The 18,306-nt window shown below is 39.0% G+C and overlaps 1 protein-coding gene across 1 annotated transcript in view; it reads right to left on the reverse strand.

Annotated features, from left to right (window-relative positions):
- Positions 1-1,320: 1,320 nt before the first annotated feature.
- TMCO1 (transmembrane and coiled-coil domains 1) overlaps positions 1,321-18,306 on the reverse strand; it is a 55,773-nt gene continuing 38,787 nt past the window's right edge. The window contains exon 7 of the mRNA XM_005888647.3: positions 1,321-1,902. Within this exon, the coding sequence (XP_005888709.1) occupies positions 1,804-1,902 (99 nt within the window). The 3' untranslated portion in view covers positions 1,321-1,803. The remainder of the gene's footprint in view (positions 1,903-18,306) is intronic.

Below are 18,306 nucleotides of genomic sequence, written 5' to 3' on the forward strand. Positions count from 1 at the left end.
TCTTTAACTGTCTGAGCCACCAGGGAAGCCCCCTTTTCTGAAACAGATTTCTGCTGCATTTCATCTGCATCTAATGAGTTCCTGCGGTGCTCTCTCCCACCATGGGATGTGATGGCTTCAAGGAAACAAGAACAAAAGAAGACAAAGCACCAGCTTTGGAGCTCGTATCTTCTGAGGAGATAAGGTAACGTGATGGGAAGAGACTCACCACATACTATATGGGGAAGTTATAATGCAACACAGCATTGGAGAGCTTGGGCTAGATGGCTTTTAACTGCTTGGGTTCAAACCCTAACTCTGCCACTCACTAGCTATGTGATGCTGATCAAGTTATTTAACCTCTCTTGCCTCAGTTTCTTCATCTGTTAAATGAGTGTGAGAACAGTATAATCTTGTGGTGCTGCCTTGAGATAATCCCTAGATAATCCATGAAACATTTAACTTTATCCATAGATTTTATCAATTTCTGTGTTGACCATTGTGCTTATATCCCACACCTTTCTCCTGGTATTTTTTTGTGTGTCTGAAAATACATCCTTTAATAATTCAACTATCTTGGATACCGTAGCTGTCAAAATACTGTCCACAGTTTTGCCCCCAAACTTATGGTTTAGCTGTACATAAAATTCTAGGTTGATAATTATTTTGTCCAGCTTTGAAAATATTATCCCACGGTCTTCTGGACTTTATGCAATTGAAAAGTCTGATGTTGGTTTACCAGCTGTGACTTTCTTACTGGTAGAAAACGTGCATCTGAGGACACTACTGATTAATGTAAATATTTTAGTAACTAGAGCTATCACTCCACACAGGATTTCCAATTCCACGGATCATGGAGGAAGATCATGGTATAAGCATTCTCTCATCCTTTATAAAGAAGCACAGAGGAACTGAAGGCCACTGTGACTACAAGGAAGCTCTGCAAATTAACCACATGCAACCATAAACTTGCCTCCAGGGGGAGAGCTAAGAGTGGGATCAACTTGAATCTTCTCAAGAACCCAACAGATTGTACTGGGATATGAAGGAAACTGCTGAGGAGCTCCACTGTTATACTCCCGTGAGTTACTACTTTCCTTTCCTCTTCTGCTTTCCAATTCCTATAACAGGGCAACTTTATATTTGAGCATATGAAGCAAGAGTGATAAAATATTACTCTCAAATACTGCCCCATGGTGAGGCGAACGGGAGAAAAAGAATAAAAACAAAAACAGCATTGCCCCTTTCTGGCCAATGTTTACCCTTACGTTCAGATCACTAAAAATATGTATCTAGAAATATGGCAAATCAAAACAGATGTCTCCTTGTAGATGAAATAAGTAAAATTCTAGCCTCTTTTATTAGATCTCAGGTCATGTATTCCGCTTAAAAAAAAAAAAAACACACACACAACATATAGTTTCAACTAAGAGTTACATAAACTAAATTTTTCTTCCAGATCTCAAAATGCTCATGGAAAGCCAACTTCCAAGATACATGGCACACAGCACATACTTGAAAGTTGACCCCACAGATATATTCATGTAAGCAAAATACGAATTTGTTTCTCATTACATAAACATCACCTGGGCTTAATTAATCAACACACTTGTTAAAAAAAAATTAATCTGTAACCAAAAGCACTATCCCGTTTGTTAGGTACCATTCTTATTCAAATTATACCCCCCAAAAAGCCTAAAAATAACTCAAATCTAGAAATGAGCCCAAGTGCTAAGGCTGCCTATGGCTCTTGCTGTAAAATAGTTGCTGGGTCTGATTTGAATATCTGAAAAGAATGACAGAAATATAGGGTTCTTCTTGATTTCAAGAGAACTTCCCAGAAGGAGGTGGAGGGCCAAGAAATCCACCTGCCTGCTTTGTGGCAGCTCGCGAAGGGGCAAGGCCAAGAATCTTCTGGATGTTCTGTGAAGGAAACAGAATAAAAACTGGGTTTTAATATGAGATATAGAGAAAAGTATTTAAAATACATCTCATAAAGAGAAGTCTTACAAATAAAAAGTACTGATATCACCTAAAATAGAATGATTACTACTGTGTTATTTTTCTGCCTTTGCTGAGCCTTATAGCTGAATTCAGTCATTACTGCAACACCTGAAGCTAAAAGTGAATAGTCAGTATCAACATCTTCAAATAAGTGAAAGAATTAAGAATCTTGCAAAGAGATCTGAGTCCAGAATCCACCTATATTTTTAGCACAGCCCCTCATCTTTTTCAGTTGTCCCACTTAAATCTAATTCAATAGTTTTTTGGGTTTTTTTTTTTAGGAACTCAACTTTATGAAACTAGAACTCATAAAAAAATTATTTTTATATTCAGATTTCATCAGTTAATATAACATTAAATTAAATCACATAAATACAACAATGAGTAAAACTAACAAAAACAGTTTGGGAATAAACACATGTGGCTCTTGAAGGACAAGGACTCAACTAGCGGGAGCAGAGAGGTGCAGGAGCTCTAAAGAACAATCAGGAGTGGATGGTGTGATGTGGGGAGGAACTGGTTTGCTTTAAAGGTAGAGGAAAGAGGTAAATGGATTTGGAGGGGTAAGTAAAGGTCAGTTAAGATTTTGTACAGCATTTGTAAGAGGGAAAAACCTTAAAGATATCTAGTTATGCTTGCTAATTCCTTCATTTAATATTTGAGAAATCAATTAAAACCTGGAAGAATAGAAAGGCCTGTCCAAAATTATTGATAAAGTCCCACAAGCCTAAAAGCATGGCCATAGAGAAATAAATAATAAAAACAAATCTAAAAACAAGAAGAAAAAGAACCATTAGTAGTTCAGGTAAGTTTTCCTCAGTAAAGCTGGAGAATATTTATATTACTTTCATAATAAAAGTAGCTCCTTCATGCCCCCCTTAAAAATCCACTGCACAAAGCAGTAAGAAGACCAAATAACAGAATGCCACTCCTATTTAATCAGTAAGTAGTTCCTGACCACCTACAATGTATCCAGCAAAGCAAGGCATGATGGGAAGTTAAAGATAAAATCTAAAATAGTAAGGCATTACAGAATTAGCTACTGATAAACACATCTGTCTAGCTGACAAATACATTAATATAATCTAGAGAAAATGTACAAAGTATCCTTGCTCAGTTATTCTGTAGAAGGGTCAATTAAGTGAGTCCTTATCATTTTAGAGATAAAGACCAGTGTAAAAACTTCTGAGGCTCTTTAAATCACAGGTTTACTGTGATTTAAAGAAGACAAGTAAAAGGAAAATAGGAAATATTTCAAAGCACAGATTGAAAGGGTAGACTGTTGACAATCTCATTATGAATTTAAAACATAAATGACTACTGGACACAAGCCACTGTTCTGGATGGAAAACAGCCCTAACAGCAATGACCACGATGGTAACAGAAACGTTAAAACGAGGCACTTTGGTAGCCAAGACTGAAGTTCATGTATATCCAGGCAGGTTTATGCTTTGTTCTCCTCGTGGATCTCATTTCAGACTTCCTTTGTAAATACCAAATCAAGTTTATCAGTGGTACATTACTCAAGTATTTGTATTTTAATACCAACATTCTGCATTTACTATATGCAATTTTATCTTTTAGTGAAATTCTAAAAATGAGTTTGAATTCCTATCCTCTCACAATTGAACCCACAATATTTTATTTTTAATGTTTACTTATTTATTTATTTTTGACTGTGCTGGGTCTTTGTTGCTATATGAGCATTTCTCTAGTTGCAGTGAGCCAGGGCTACTCTCTGGGCTTCCCTGGTGGCTCAGATGGTAAAGAATCTGCCTGCAATGCAGGAGACCTGGGTTTGATCTCTGGGTTGGGAAGATCCCCTGGAGAAGGAAATGGCAACTCACGCCAGTATTCTTGCCTGAAGAATTCCATGGACAGAGGAGCCTGGTGGGCTACAATTCATGGGGTCGCAAAGAGCTGGACACCACTGAGTGTCTAACACTCTCACTTTCAGGGCTGCCCTCTAGCTGTGGCGCACAGGCTTCTCACCGCACTTGCAGTGGCTTCTCCCGTTGCGGAGCACAGGCTGAGGGGCACGTGGGCTTCAGTAGTCCCGGCTCCTGGCAGCTACAGAACAGGCTCAGTAGTTGTGGGTGCATGGGCTTAGCTGCCCCACAGCATGTGGGATCTTCCCTGGATCACGCATCGAACCCGTGTCTCCTACATCGGCAGGCAAGTTCTTTACCACTGAGCCACCAGGGAAGCCCCTCTCTACCTTAAAAAGAAAAAAGGTTTATTTTATGGACTAGTTTTTCTTAGATAAAAAGGTTCCCTGCTTCTCTATGAAGTCTTTTCCTCTAAAACATGGCTCGAGGCCATGGTTCTCTCCACAGTAGTAACAACATTCCATGTTTCTATAAATTCTAAGTGTGCAAATAGTTTTAAGGACTAGACATCAGTCCTTAGTTATCCTTGGTTTTGAGATGAGAAAGCTGGGGCAGATGGAGGTTATAACTCAGACACAGTTTTCCTCTATTAAACCACAACTCTCTAAAGGATATTTATCTTAGGAAGTGAAAAATCTTATAGCAGGCCTGACCTGTTAAAAACTTACAATTATGAAGACTATATAAGACTATAAAAGAAAAAATACATTACATTGTTAAGTGAATAAGTGCATATAAATCAAAACCCATAGAATGTACAACATCAAGAGTGAACACTAATATAAATTATGGACTTTTGAATGATGATGTGTCAATGTAGGTTTACTGACTGTAAAGAAATGTACCACTCTTTCGTAAGGTGTTGACAGTAGAGGAGGCTACGTGCAACTGGGGGACAAGGAATCATAGGAAATCTCTGTACAGTCCATTCAATTTGGCTGTGAACCTAAAACTGCTCTAAAAAAGAGTCTATGAAAATGCATATAAAGACTTAAGAATATATGAAAAAATAATAATTGTATTAAAAATAGTTATAAATCACTTTCTCATTCCTTGTCTTCAAGTTTTTACAATATTGCTGAACAGGATAATTTAAAATGAGAAATATCTCCATAGGTGCTATCTCAAAGTGGTAGGCATTGTTCTAAGCAATCCACATGTACATTCTCATTTAATCCTCACAGCAACTCAGTGACACATATTATCCTTATATGCAGATAAACAAAGGAGATCCAACTGTCAGGCGGTAACTCAATAAATGCTCACTGAGCTTCACACTGTATAGCAGGTTCATTTATATATATTTTCTCCTTTATATCTTTCAAGAACTTCATTAAACTCGACCGGACTGCTTTCCTATAGTCTCTCAATTCTCCTCCAATTTTTCAGGCCTTCTTACAAGATACAGTTTAGAAATATGCATTATGCTAAAAGATAAGAGTTTCAATATATTAAGAAGATGATACAGAAGACTGCTTAACAGAAATACAAAATATAAGATGTGGTCATGCTTTGGAAGTTATTTTTTGGAAAAATTATTTTGAATTTCTGTCTAGTCCTGTGTAATCGGGTAACAACTGAAGAGTGTGTGTCAGAAGGGAAAAACAAAGGAAAACCATTTTCCCGTAATCATGCCTTCTTTTGGCAGGAAACTCAGAAAAATACCACTACAGGATTTGCGTTCCTTCCTCTCTGCAAAGGATAAGGACTGGTGATCAAGAAAAGGAAGTTGTTGGTTGCTAACTGGATATTTTGGGAAGACACAGGTCACTGGCAATAAACACATTCTGCTAAATTTTATTTCTTAGTCATTTAGCTAAAATAACTCAAGCCATAGCCACCCTCACTTTGCTCTTTGTCAGTTTCTCTGGCATCCGCAACCAACCTTCCGTTCCAATTGATTACAATTTCTCATCAAGTTCCCATAACATAATCTTTACTTTATGCATAATGCTGCCTGTAAATCCAAACACCCTGAATGGCCCCATTCAACAGTCCCAGGATTTTCACAGGTTTTCACATTCAATAGTCCCAGGCTATTCAGGAGGATGACAAAAAGATTAAATGTTTAATGACAGTATAACACTTACGTAGCTGAAAGAGTACTGGGTAACAGTCAGAAGACTTGATTTCCAATACTGGCAAATTATGCAAAACAAACAAACAAACAAAAAAACAAAACCCAATACGCAATATCTTTTTATTGTACCAAATCTCCATTTTCCTTATGTTTAAAAGAAGAGGGCTTACTAGATCAATTATTTTTAGACTCTTTAGTCACAGAACCCTTTCTTTAAACAAAATCTCATGTAAAAAGTCAACAAAGAAAATTGATAAAATAGTTTTGGGAACCTGAAGCCCCTTGTTGGGCCCATCAAATTTTCCCACCAAGCACCTTGAAAGAAGCCACAGTCCTGTGTGGCTGTGGCACTCTAACATTCTTGAACACAGTTATGTTGTAATAGATTATATTGCTGACTTCAACACATATCTTGCAAGGTGAAAATCAAAATTCTAAAAGGATAAGTATATCAAATCTGCACCAGAATAACATCATTTCCTTCGTAAAGTTGAATGAATGAATATTTTTCTCTCCTTAGGTTGTCCAAAGGCCTCTTTTGTAAATAGGATCTCTTTTGGGAAGATTAGGGGATCAAGTGACAATTTGAATCAGTCAAGGAGAATGTTCTGAATTTTAGTTTTGTGTAAGAAGATAGATGTTCTATCCTTTTAAAATCTCATAACAGATAGTAGAACCCAGCTGGCACTATGTGGGGTATCGAAAACTCAGTATGAAATTGTAGTCTTACTAGTTTGAAGTACCAAAGGACAGAGTTTTGGGCAACCGTGAATGTGAAAGTGTTAGTCACTTTGTCGTGTCCAACTCTTTGTGACCCCGTGGACTGTAGCTCACCAGGCTCCTCTGTCCATGAAATTCTCCAGGCAAGGATACTGGAGAGGGTTGCCATTTCCTTCTAAACCATAGCAACTGAAAAAAATTCCTGGAAAATAGAGTTAACAGGGCCCTGTAAAATTCTGCATCTAAACTCTACCCAGGTGGCGCTAGTGGTAAAGATCCTGCCTGCCAGTGCAGGAGATACACGATGCAGGTTTGATCCCTGGGTCAGGAAGATCCCCTGGAGAAGAAATGGCAACCTACTCCGGTATTCCTGCCTGGAAAACCCCATGGACGGAGGAGCCTGGTGGGCTAGTCCATGGGGTTGCAAAGAGTCAGATAAGACTGAAACAACTTAGCATGCAAACTCCGCCCACTTCTCTGGTTAACTCTTAAGCTATTCATGGGAGAGACTGCCTTCAACCAAATAAGACTAAAATAACTTGAGATTTCCTAGATGTCTACCACAAAGAAAACAGACCTTGGAGTTTGAAGCTTTGAACCTTGGAGCCAACTTAACTGTCCACTTAAACAAACAAACAAACAGAAAAAAACACCCCTCTCTGTTAAGAATAACAGAATCTAGACTCTCTATGCCCACTCCAGTGTTCTTGCCTGGAGAATCCCAGGGATGGGGGAGCCTGGTGGGCTGCCGTCTCTGGGGTCGCACAGAGTCGGACATGACTGAAGCGACTTAGCAGCAGCAGCAATAGACTCTATAGCTTATCATTTACAATGCACATGATACAATCCAAAATTGAGACATACCAAGAGACAGGAAAACATGACCCAGACAAAAGAAAACAGGCAACAGAGTTCAACCTTGAGATGATCCAAACTTTGGAATTGTAAGCAAGGTTTTAAAGAAGCTAATTAACCATGACAGGGGACATAAAAGAAATATATTCATTCACAATAAATGAACAAATAGTAAACTTCAGCAAGGAAGGAAAAAGACTAAAAAATAACCAAATGGAAATCCAGGAGCTAAAAAATACTATGACAAGCTTAGGGTTAAGTCAGATTAGGGATAAAAGAGGAGTGTTGAAACTCCTTTTTTAGATTAGAGATATAAGAGAGGAGTCTGTGAACTTGAAGACAGATTACAAGAAATTATCCTATCTAAACAACAGACAGAAAAAGACTAAATAATTGAATAGACTCAGTTTTCTATTGGACAATACTAAACAGACTATAAGTAAATGGAATTAAGAGATAAAGAATGGGGCAGAAAAAAATAAGTGAAGAAATAATCGCTGAAATTCTCCCAAATTAAAAAAAAAAGCCATAAGCTATAGAGGGATAATTAAAAAAAAAAAAATACCCTTGGGGGGGCGGGGTTCCCTGCTGGTCTAGTAGTTAGGATTTGGTGCTTTCACCATGGAGGCCCAGGTTCAAGCCCTGGTTGGGGAACTAAGATCCTGTTAAGCTGCCCAGTACAGCAAAAAAACAAAAAGTTACATTACAGTACCCTTAGGTACATAATGGTCAAATTGCTAAAAACCAAGCTTAAAGAAAAATATCTGAAAGCAGCCAGAGAAAAGTTATTATTATCTACAGGGATACAAAGACATAAAGGTCTTCTCATCAGAAATACCTGAAGCTGTTTCACCAGTGGCCACGGGGGCCACACTGTCCTGATTTCAGAAGCGACGGCCCTGCGCTTCCCTCTGGGTGAGAGCTCCCGGGCCCCGCAGCCAGGCCCTGCCCAGGCGATGCTGCCCGAGTGTGCTTGTCCCAGCCCCGGCCTGGTCACCACCACAAGCGATGGCGCACTGCTCCCGACTGCTCACTTGCTGCGGCCCCACTGCCGCTCCAGGGAGATGTCCCACCCCACCAGGAGCCAGGCTCAGGCTCTCCTGTCTGTCCCCGCCTCATCCACAAACGTGTTCTTTCTTGTGATCAGGTATAGGTTTCAGAATATAAGATCCGACTGTATATAATTGTAATAAATACGGGTTGCCACTATTAAAAGAAAATAAACCTGAAGCTGAAAGGATTAAAACAAACAAAAGCAGTCAATCCAGAATTCTATATCCTATGAAAATATCCTTCAAAAGTAAAGATAAACAAATATTTGGGGATAAATGAAGAGTAAGAGAATCTGTCGCCAGCAGACTTAAACTACAAAAAACACATGCAGGGAGTTCCCTGATGGTCCAGTGGTTAGGATCTGGCACTTTCGCTGCTTGGGCCTGGGTTCAACCCCTGGCCAGGAAACTTAAGAGCCCATACGTCACATAACAGGGCCAATAAATAAAGGAAAAAGAAACACATAGAAAGAAGGAAAGAAACACAGGGAAAAGTCACTTACCACTGTGCTGTGAAGTACAGACATTAAGCAGTGACATTCACCAACAATTCTGGACTCGGTGATCTCTATGTTTATTATATACTTTCAAGCCTTCATGTTTTTACTCAAACTATGCTAAGAAAATTCTGATAAAATTGGAAAACTCCTACTCACCCTTCAAGATACAATTTAAATGCCCCTCCTGTATAAAATCTTAGTTTCACAGAACTAATTCCTATAGTGATTTCACTTCCATAGCACACTTTCCCCCCTCCCAAACCATTTTATATATGTATACATACACAAAAGTTATCAATCACATTCTGCTATTATTTATGGATCTGTCTTCCCACATAGACTGTGGGTTTCACAAGGGTAGAGATAATCACTCCTTGCTCTTGCATCTCAGCATCAAAGAATTCCTGGCATAGTGAAGAACTTGAATTATTCTTCAACAAAGACAGGAATATTCTAAATGAAGCCTTAAACTCACTGAAACAATTCAAAGGGATCAGATTAAGATGATGCCTGAATAATCTGTTCTCACTTAGTACTTACCTATCACTTTTCAAACAAAATGCATTCTCTAACTGATTTAAAGTTAAATACTACAAATGAAAATACTTTGCTTAAAGATGAGCTATACTGGAATTAATGAATTAAGTTCTAATCCTTAAATAAAGTGACATAAATTAATGATGAGATGCAGGAGATGGCAGGCATCTACCATTTTGATGACTTTAAGATAAACTGACATGACATAATTAGAACCTGTCCTTACAGACATACAAGGCATATCAAAATTCTTTGCCCTACGGAAGCCAAAAGTGTGATAAAAAATTAAACTTACTTATTTTTATCCCTGTCCTAAGCACATATACCTGTTGAAGGAGACAATGACAAATTCTCACTGACATTTCTTCAGATCATAGCCATATATCCATATGGTTATACATTAAGATGTGGGTGACAAAGGAAAAAAAATATAAGAAACTCTTTCTTGTACTTTTCCTCATAAACATTAATTCTTTTTGCTTTTGAAGTAAAGAGAATTCTGTCATGGCTTTAACTATCATATACATTTATAAGAAGAGACCCGTTTTCCCTTAGCTGTTTACCAGGTAAATTTGCTGGGATTTTCACTAAGATTTAGAATACTTTCTATAGAGGAGATCATTTACTCAATCCATTACTGACTCATAATAAGAAAAGAAAAAAAAAGCAAGTTTTTTATTTTAGGAATTAAGAAAATTTCCTTTTATTCTTAAAATCCGTCACTACACTGGACTAACTTAACACCTCTGATAAAAGCTGGCAGACCTACCATTTCCGCTGTTACAAATTCACACAAAGGAAACAGTGATGTGAAGGTCAAGGCAGCTAATCACTAATCACCACACATTAAGGAAGTAAACAAAAGGAGAAAGATAAAACAAGGAAAGGTAATTAGATTTATTTTCAGTTAATATGACATATTACCACCATGTTTTAATCTATGAAAAGAACCAGTCCTATCTTGGGCTGGGAAACAAACACTAATTTAAAAACATCCCAAGGGCAGGGGCAGGCGCTAACTTGTTAAAAAAAAACACAAAACACAAAAACCTACCACTTTAAGAATAACAGCTAACTTTCTATATCATTGGCATCTGATTATCATGATGTGGTGAGGTTGCACACTAAACCCTAAACCTGATTTCATTTTCGTGAAAATTGAGACTCAGAGCAGTTATATGACTCCCAAGGACATTAGGCTAGTAAGTGGCAATAAGAATCAAACCTTGGTGTTTTACCTCCAAATATTGTATTTCCTTAGGCTTAAAGAATCCACCTGCAATGTGGGAGACCTGGGTTTGATACCTGGGTTGGGAAGATCCCCTGGAAAAGGGAAAGGCTACCCACTTCAGGCCAGAATACTTCCCGATCCAGGAATCAAACCTGGGAAACAGGGAAAAATTACCGAAGCAGATAGATATCCTTATTCAACTTAATATTATACCTCTATAATAATAAGGGGGCCTATTATGATAAGTAAGTGTTAGTAGCTCAGTCATGTCTGACTCTTTGTGACCCCCATGGACTATAGCCCACCAGCTTCTCTGTCCATGGAACTCTCCAGGCAGGAATACTGAAGCACGTTGCTATTTAGTCCTCCAGGGACCTTCCTGACCCAAGAACTGAACCCAGGTCTTCTGCATTGCAGGCAGCTTCTTTACAATCTGAGCCAACGTTGTAAAGGGAAGCCCTGATGTTATTATAATCGTGTGACAATGCTATATAAGTTAGCAGTTGTTTTTGTTTGTTTGTTGCAGTTGATCTTGAGGTGATGCTCTCTTTTAACCAGTTAGTACACTCCTACCCTTGGGGTATTGTCATGAAGGGACTAGAGCTAGTCTATTCAATCACACTATCACTCGCAGTAAAGGAAGTGGATTCTGGTTAACACTGTAGAGATGTTATTAACTGATATACGTAAACGCCATAATCTTTCATAAGATTATGGTCTCAAACTGGTGGTAAACTGAGACTTCAGATTAACAGTGCTGGGTGAAAATGGGGACCAGTTATGGAAAACAGTGTGCTGATGTCTCAGAAAAATTAAACACAGAATTGCAGTGTGACGGCAGTTCTACCTGTGGAGTATAAAGGAAAAAGAAGCGGAAACAAGAACTCGGACATTATATACCTGTGTCCACAGTAGAATTTCTCACAACAGCCAAAAGGCAGAAGCAGGCCTTTGGCAAATGAATAGATAAAAAAACGGTATACACACACATTGGAAAGTTTGTTCACTCTTAAAAAGGAAGTAAATTCTCACATATGCTACAATATGGATGAACCCTGAAAACATTCCAGTTACAAAAGGACTTAAGTATGATTCTACATTTATGAGGGCAAATTCACAAACATGAACAGTCAAAAATCACAGAGATAGACATTAGAATGGTGGTTGCCAGGGACTGAGGGGAGAGGATAATGGAGATTTAGTGTTTAATGGGCACAGATTTTCAGTTTGGGAAAATGAAAAAATTCTAGAAATGGATAGTGGTGATGGTTGTACAACAACACGCAATGTACTTAATGTCAAAGAAATGAACAATTTAAATGGTTAAAGCAGTGTATTTTAAGTGATATTTATTTTACCACAATAAATGAAAAAGATTAAAAGTACTGGAATTACTGAGTACAGGAAATCAGAAAGTAGTTTCTGGGCATAAGAGAGCACTGCACTTTCCTTGGGAAAACTGCTACCAGGGCAGTCACACTGACAAATTTAAACCCTGAGACTCTCCAAGTATGACATGTATGTTCTGACCCACTCCTTCATACTCTTTTACTCTAGGATCTCAGATAACATTGTTTAACCCATCCTACGGCACCCAAATCCAAAAGACCTGATTATCTACACTAGGTGTGAAGAAAGGAGGAGCATCCCTAGTCAAACACAGATGTTCAAATTTCAAAGAGAAAATATTAATTAATAATTTGACAGGGATTCACCCTATTCAAATACACATCAAATTCAACAATTATCATTCACCTCACTGCATCTTCCGACCCTCTAGCTTCTTGGTCTTTGAAAAAAACGGGGAGGCAAACTTTGATCTCAAATGAATCCATATTTTCACGTTTTTCCTCATAAAAATCACACAAAAGTTGGCAAAGAACGAAAGAGAAAAGAAAGAATAAATGAGGTATGCCAGTATTAACTCCAAATGGACTGAGCCATGACTATATAAGAAACTAACAGATAGTGGTAGAAAACAAAGATGAATTTCTGTATAACTTTAATAAAAGACTAATAAGAAAAAAAAAAAAAAAAAAAACTCCACCAAATAAAATTTTGCATGGCAAAAACCATACTAAGTAAAACTGAAACACAAACAACAGTTTGCAAAAATTATTAGTAACTTAGAGCACTCAGGGCTAAACTCCCTAAGAGCTAAAAACTAAGAAAATGACCCAATAGTGAAATAGGCAAAAAGCATACACAGTGTCCCACCTACCAAAGAAAGAAAAAAATACATGAGTAGCTCTTAGACAAATAGAGATGCTCAATCCAAATGCAAATTAAAACTACAATGAGATAGCAATTTTTACCTAATACACAGTAAAAACGCCAAAGTTTGACAATTTCTACTGGAGGTTGGGGGCAATTATGAATTTTCACACATAGCGATAGGGAGTAAAAAGTGGTATAACCTCAATTTGCCAAGTTTATAAGTTTATATTTGGGTATAGTATCTACTGTTTTGTTTCACACATGCCTTTTAGGTGCATACTATGTACTCTATATAGATTCTTTAAGGTATATACAGGAAATTAAAAAATCTCTACCTTAAAAGAATTGGGGAGGAAAGGATAACATAAATGAAAATTACAAGTAGACAAAAACAAATTAAAAAATCTTGTAGTGTAAGGCAGAGTATGACCAACCACTATAGAAATTTGAATCATTCTGTGTTAGTTTCCTCATCACTTAATCAATTTAACAACCTCAACACAAAAACAATTCATTATGTTCTCTCAAAACTACTTTATGCTACAGTATATATCTGAAATTAAGTGGCCTATTTCTTTGCCTAAGAATGGTCTCATTGAGGGAATTGTATTCTATACTCTGAAAGCCTCATATTTTATGATGGCTTGTTTCACAGGCATCTACAAAGTCAAATCTTATATAACCTAAGATCCTAAAGAGCAAATAAAACAACAAAAGAAAATATGGAAAGAGCAAATGAATAAGGATTTTAATTAAAAGAAAGAAGCATATATTCCACTGAAAAACTTCAAATACTGAACTATTTCAGACTGGATATAAGTTCATAATCCTCCTGTTACATACTAAGAAGTGGGGAAAGGAATATAGAAACTTTTGGCAGCTAATAAGATAAAAATTATAAAAGTAGGTCATTTTAGGGATTTTTAAAAGATTTTTAATATCTCAGAATACCTATACTATAGCTCTATATGCTGCTGCTGCTGCTGCTAAGTCGCTTCAGTCGTGTCCGACTCTGTGCAACCCCATAGACGGCAGCCCACCAGGCTCCTCTGTCCCTGGGATTCTCCAGGCAAGAATACTGGAGTGGGTTGCCATTTCGTTCTCCAATGCATTAAAGTGAAAACTGAAAGTGAAGTCGCTCAGTCGTGTCCGACTCTTAGCGACCTCATGGACTGCAGCCTACCAGGCTCCTCCGTCCATGGGATTTTCCAGGCAAGAGTACTAGAGTGGGCTGCCATTACCTTCTCCGATAGCTCTATATACTTTTCTCTTATTAATATCAGTGCAGAGAACTGGACAAACAGAAATTAAAAGTATGAACATACATCCTCCTTGGCTGAAAAGAAATACTGAGTTTTTTTTTTTTTTTGGCTGCCCATTCTCGCCTCCCACTCTTTTTGGAGTATTCAGTAAGCAATTACTTCATTAAGCTCTACCAGTCTAGTATCTGTAGATACTCTAACTTTATAGCACACATTACCAACTCTTGGTTCTCGGAGTAGCGTGGTTGGCTGCTCTATCGCCTGTTTTTAGAAATAAAGTTCCACTGGAATACAGCAACACTCATTCACTTACTTATTTTCTAGGGCTGTTTTCATAACACAGTGGAAGAGTTTGCAAAAGTCTGCCTGAACGCTGTTGCCTGTTTTTCTAAATAAGGTTTTGTTGGAACACAGCCCCACTCGTTCCTTTACATATTGTCTACGGCTGTATTCATATTATAATGGCAGAGTTGAGTTGCTGTGATAAAAATTGTATGGTCTGAAAAGTAAATACAAAAATATTCATCACCTAGACCCATACAAAGTAGTGAGTAAATACAAAGTTTGCTGACTACCATGGAAAATGACCTCATGAAATTAACTGCTATACATATACCTCACCAGAATTTCTGAAATAACTGAAAGCAGTTTAAAGACTAGCTTGAGCTGAACTTTCTCAACAATCATTCTTAACATTTATTTCACTTAAGAAAATGCTACAGTTTTCAGATGGTGATTTCTAGGTAATGAAGTCCAGCTAGCAGTACAAATCCGAACAGGCAAAATGGTTTTCTCAGAAGGCCTTACAAATAACTGGGAAAAGAAGAGCAGTGAAAGGCAAAGGAGAAAAGGAAAGACATACCATATGAATGCTAAGTTCCAAAGAATAGCAAGGAGAGATAAGAAAGCCTTCCTAAGTGAATAATATGAAGAAATAGAGGAAAATATCAGAATGGGAAAAACTAGAGATCTCTTCAAGAAAATTAGAGATACCAAGGGAACATTTCATGCAAAGATGGGCACAATAAAGAAAAGAAATGGTATGGACCTAACAGAAGCAGAAGATATTAAGAAGAGGTTGCAAGAATACACAGAACTATACGAAAAAGATTTTCATGACCCAGATAACCACGATGGTATGATCACTGACATAGAGTCAGACATCCTGGAGTACAAAGTCAAGTGGTCCTTAGGAAGGAAGCATCACTATGAACAAAGCTAGTGAAGGTGATGGAATTCCAGTTGAGCTATTTTAAAACTTCAAAGATGATGCTGTTAAAGTGCTGCACTCAATATGCCAGCAAACTTGGAAAACTCAGCAGTGGCCACAGGACTGGAAAAGGTCAGTTTTCACTCCAATACCAAAGAAAGGCAATGCCAAAGAATGCTCAAACTACTGCACAACTGCACTCATTTCACCTGTTAGCAAAGTAATGCTCAAAATTCTCCAAGCTAGGCTTCAACAGTACATGAACTGAGAAATTCCATATGTTCAAGCTGGATTTAGAAAAGGCAGAGGAAGCAGAGATCAAATTGCCAACATCTGTTGGATCATAGAGAAAGCAATAGAATTCCAGAAAAATATCTACTTCTGCTTCACTGACTATGCTAAACCTTTGACTGTGTGGATCACAACAAACTGTGGAAAATTCTTAAAGACACAGGAATACCAGACCACCTTACCTGCCTCTTGAGAAACCTGTAAGCAGTCAAGAAGCAACAGTTATAATTGGACATGGAGCAACGGACTAGTTCAAAATTGGGAAAGAAGTATGTCAAGGCTGTATACTGTCACCCTGCTTGTTTAACTTATATGCAGAGAACATCATGCAAAATGCCAGGCTAGATGAAGTACAAGCTGGAATTAAGATTGCCAGGAGAAACATCAATACCCTCAGATATGCAGATGATACCACCCCCATAACAGAAAGCAAAGAGGAACGAAAGAGCCTGTTGATGAGGGTTAAAGAGGAGACTGAAAAAGCTGGCTTAAAACTCAACATTCAAAAAACTAAGATCATGGCATCCAGTCCCATCACCTCATGGCAAAATAGATGGGGAAACAATGGAAACGGTGATGACTTTATTTTCTTGGGCTCCAAAATCACTGCGGCTGATGACTGCAGCCTGAAATTAAAAGACGCTTGCTCCTCGGAAGAAAAGCTATGACAAACCTAAGCGAAGTGAAAGGTTCTCAGTCCTGTTCGACTTTGTTTGTGACCCCGTGGACTACACAGTCCATGAGATTCTCCAGGCCAGAATACTGGAGTAGGTAGACATTTCCTTCTCCTAGGGATCTTCCCAACCCAGGGATCTAACTCAGGTCTCCCTCACTGCAGGCAGATTCTTAACCAACTGAGCTACAAAGAAGCCCAAAAATATTGGAGTGGGTATCCTATCCCTTCTCCAGTGGATCTTTCTGATCCAGGAATTGAACCAGGGTCTCCCGCATTGTAGGTGCATTCTTTACCAGCTGAGGTACCAGGGAAGTCTAGACAGCATGTTAAAAAGTGGAGACATTACATTACTGACAAAGGTCTGTATAGTCAAAGCTATGATTTTTCCAGTAGTCATATATGGATGTGAGAGTTGGACCACAAAGAAGGCTGAATGCTAAAGAACTGATGCTTTTGAACTGTGATGCTGGAGAAGACTCCTGAGAGTCCCTTGGACTGCAAGATCAAGCCAGTCAATCCTAAAGGAAATCAGTCCTAAATATTCACTGGAGGGACTGATGCTGAAGCTGAAGTTCCCATATGTTGGCCACCTGATGAGAAGAGTCAAGTCATTAGAAAAGACCCTGATGTTGGGAAAGGTTGAAGGCAGGAGGAGAAAGGGATGACCAAGGATGGTTGGACGGCATCACCGACTCGATAGACATGAATTTGGGTAAGCTCTGGGAAATGGTGAAGGACGGGGAAGCCTGGCATGCTGCCGTCCATGGGGTTGCAAAGAGTCAGACACGACTGAGTGACTGAACAACAACAACTACTGTGAGTTTCCTGGTGGCCTAGTGGTTAAGATTCTGTATTTCACTGATGTGGCCTGAGTTTAATCCCTGGCCAGGGAACTGAGATCCCAGAAACCTCGAGAGATGGCCAAAAAAAAAAAAAAAACAACCCTGGCCTTCCTTGGTGGCCTAGTGGTAAAGAATTCGCTTGCCAATGCAGGAGACACAGGTTGGATCCCTGGTCTGGGAAGATCCCATAGGTGGCAGAACAAAACTCAAACTGAGTGCCACAACTATTGGGCCTATGCTCTAGAGCCCAGGAACTGCAACCATTGAACCCACGTGCCACAACTACTGAAGCCTGCATGCCCTAAAGCCTGTGCTCTGAAAAAAGAGAGGCCACTGCAGTTAAGAAACCTGCACAATGCGATGAAGAGTAGCCCCTGCTTGCTGCAATTACATAGAGGCCCACACGGCAACAAAACCCCAGCACAGTCCAGGTTTGATGTAGGATACAGGATGGTTGGGGCTGGTGCACTGGGATGACCCAGAGGGATGGTACGGGGAGGGAGGTGGGAGGAGGGTTCAGGATGGGGAACACATGTACACCCGTGGCAGATTCATGTTCAGTTCAGTCGCTCAGTCGTGTCCGACTCTTTGCGACCACATGAATCACAGCACACCAGGTCGCCCTGTCCATCACCAACTCCTGGAGTTCACTCAGACTCACGTCCATAGAGTTGGTGATGCCATCCAGCCATCTCATTCTCAGTCATCCCCTTTTCCTCCTGACCCCAATCCCTCCCAGCATCAAAGTCTTTTCCAATGAGTCAACTCTTCGCATGAGGTGGCCAAAGTACTGGAGTTTCAGCTTTAGCGTCATTCCTTCCAAAGAACACCCAGGGCTGATCTCCTTTAGAATGGACTGGTTGGATCTCCTTGCAGTCCAAGGGACTCTCAAGAGTCTTCTCCAACACCACAGTTCAAAAGCATCAATTCTTCGGTGCTCAGCTTTCTTCACAGTCCAAAT

Source organism: Bos mutus, chromosome 3 (assembly GCF_027580195.1).
Source record: "Bos mutus isolate GX-2022 chromosome 3, NWIPB_WYAK_1.1, whole genome shotgun sequence".
NCBI lineage: Eukaryota > Metazoa > Chordata > Mammalia > Artiodactyla > Bovidae > Bos > Bos mutus.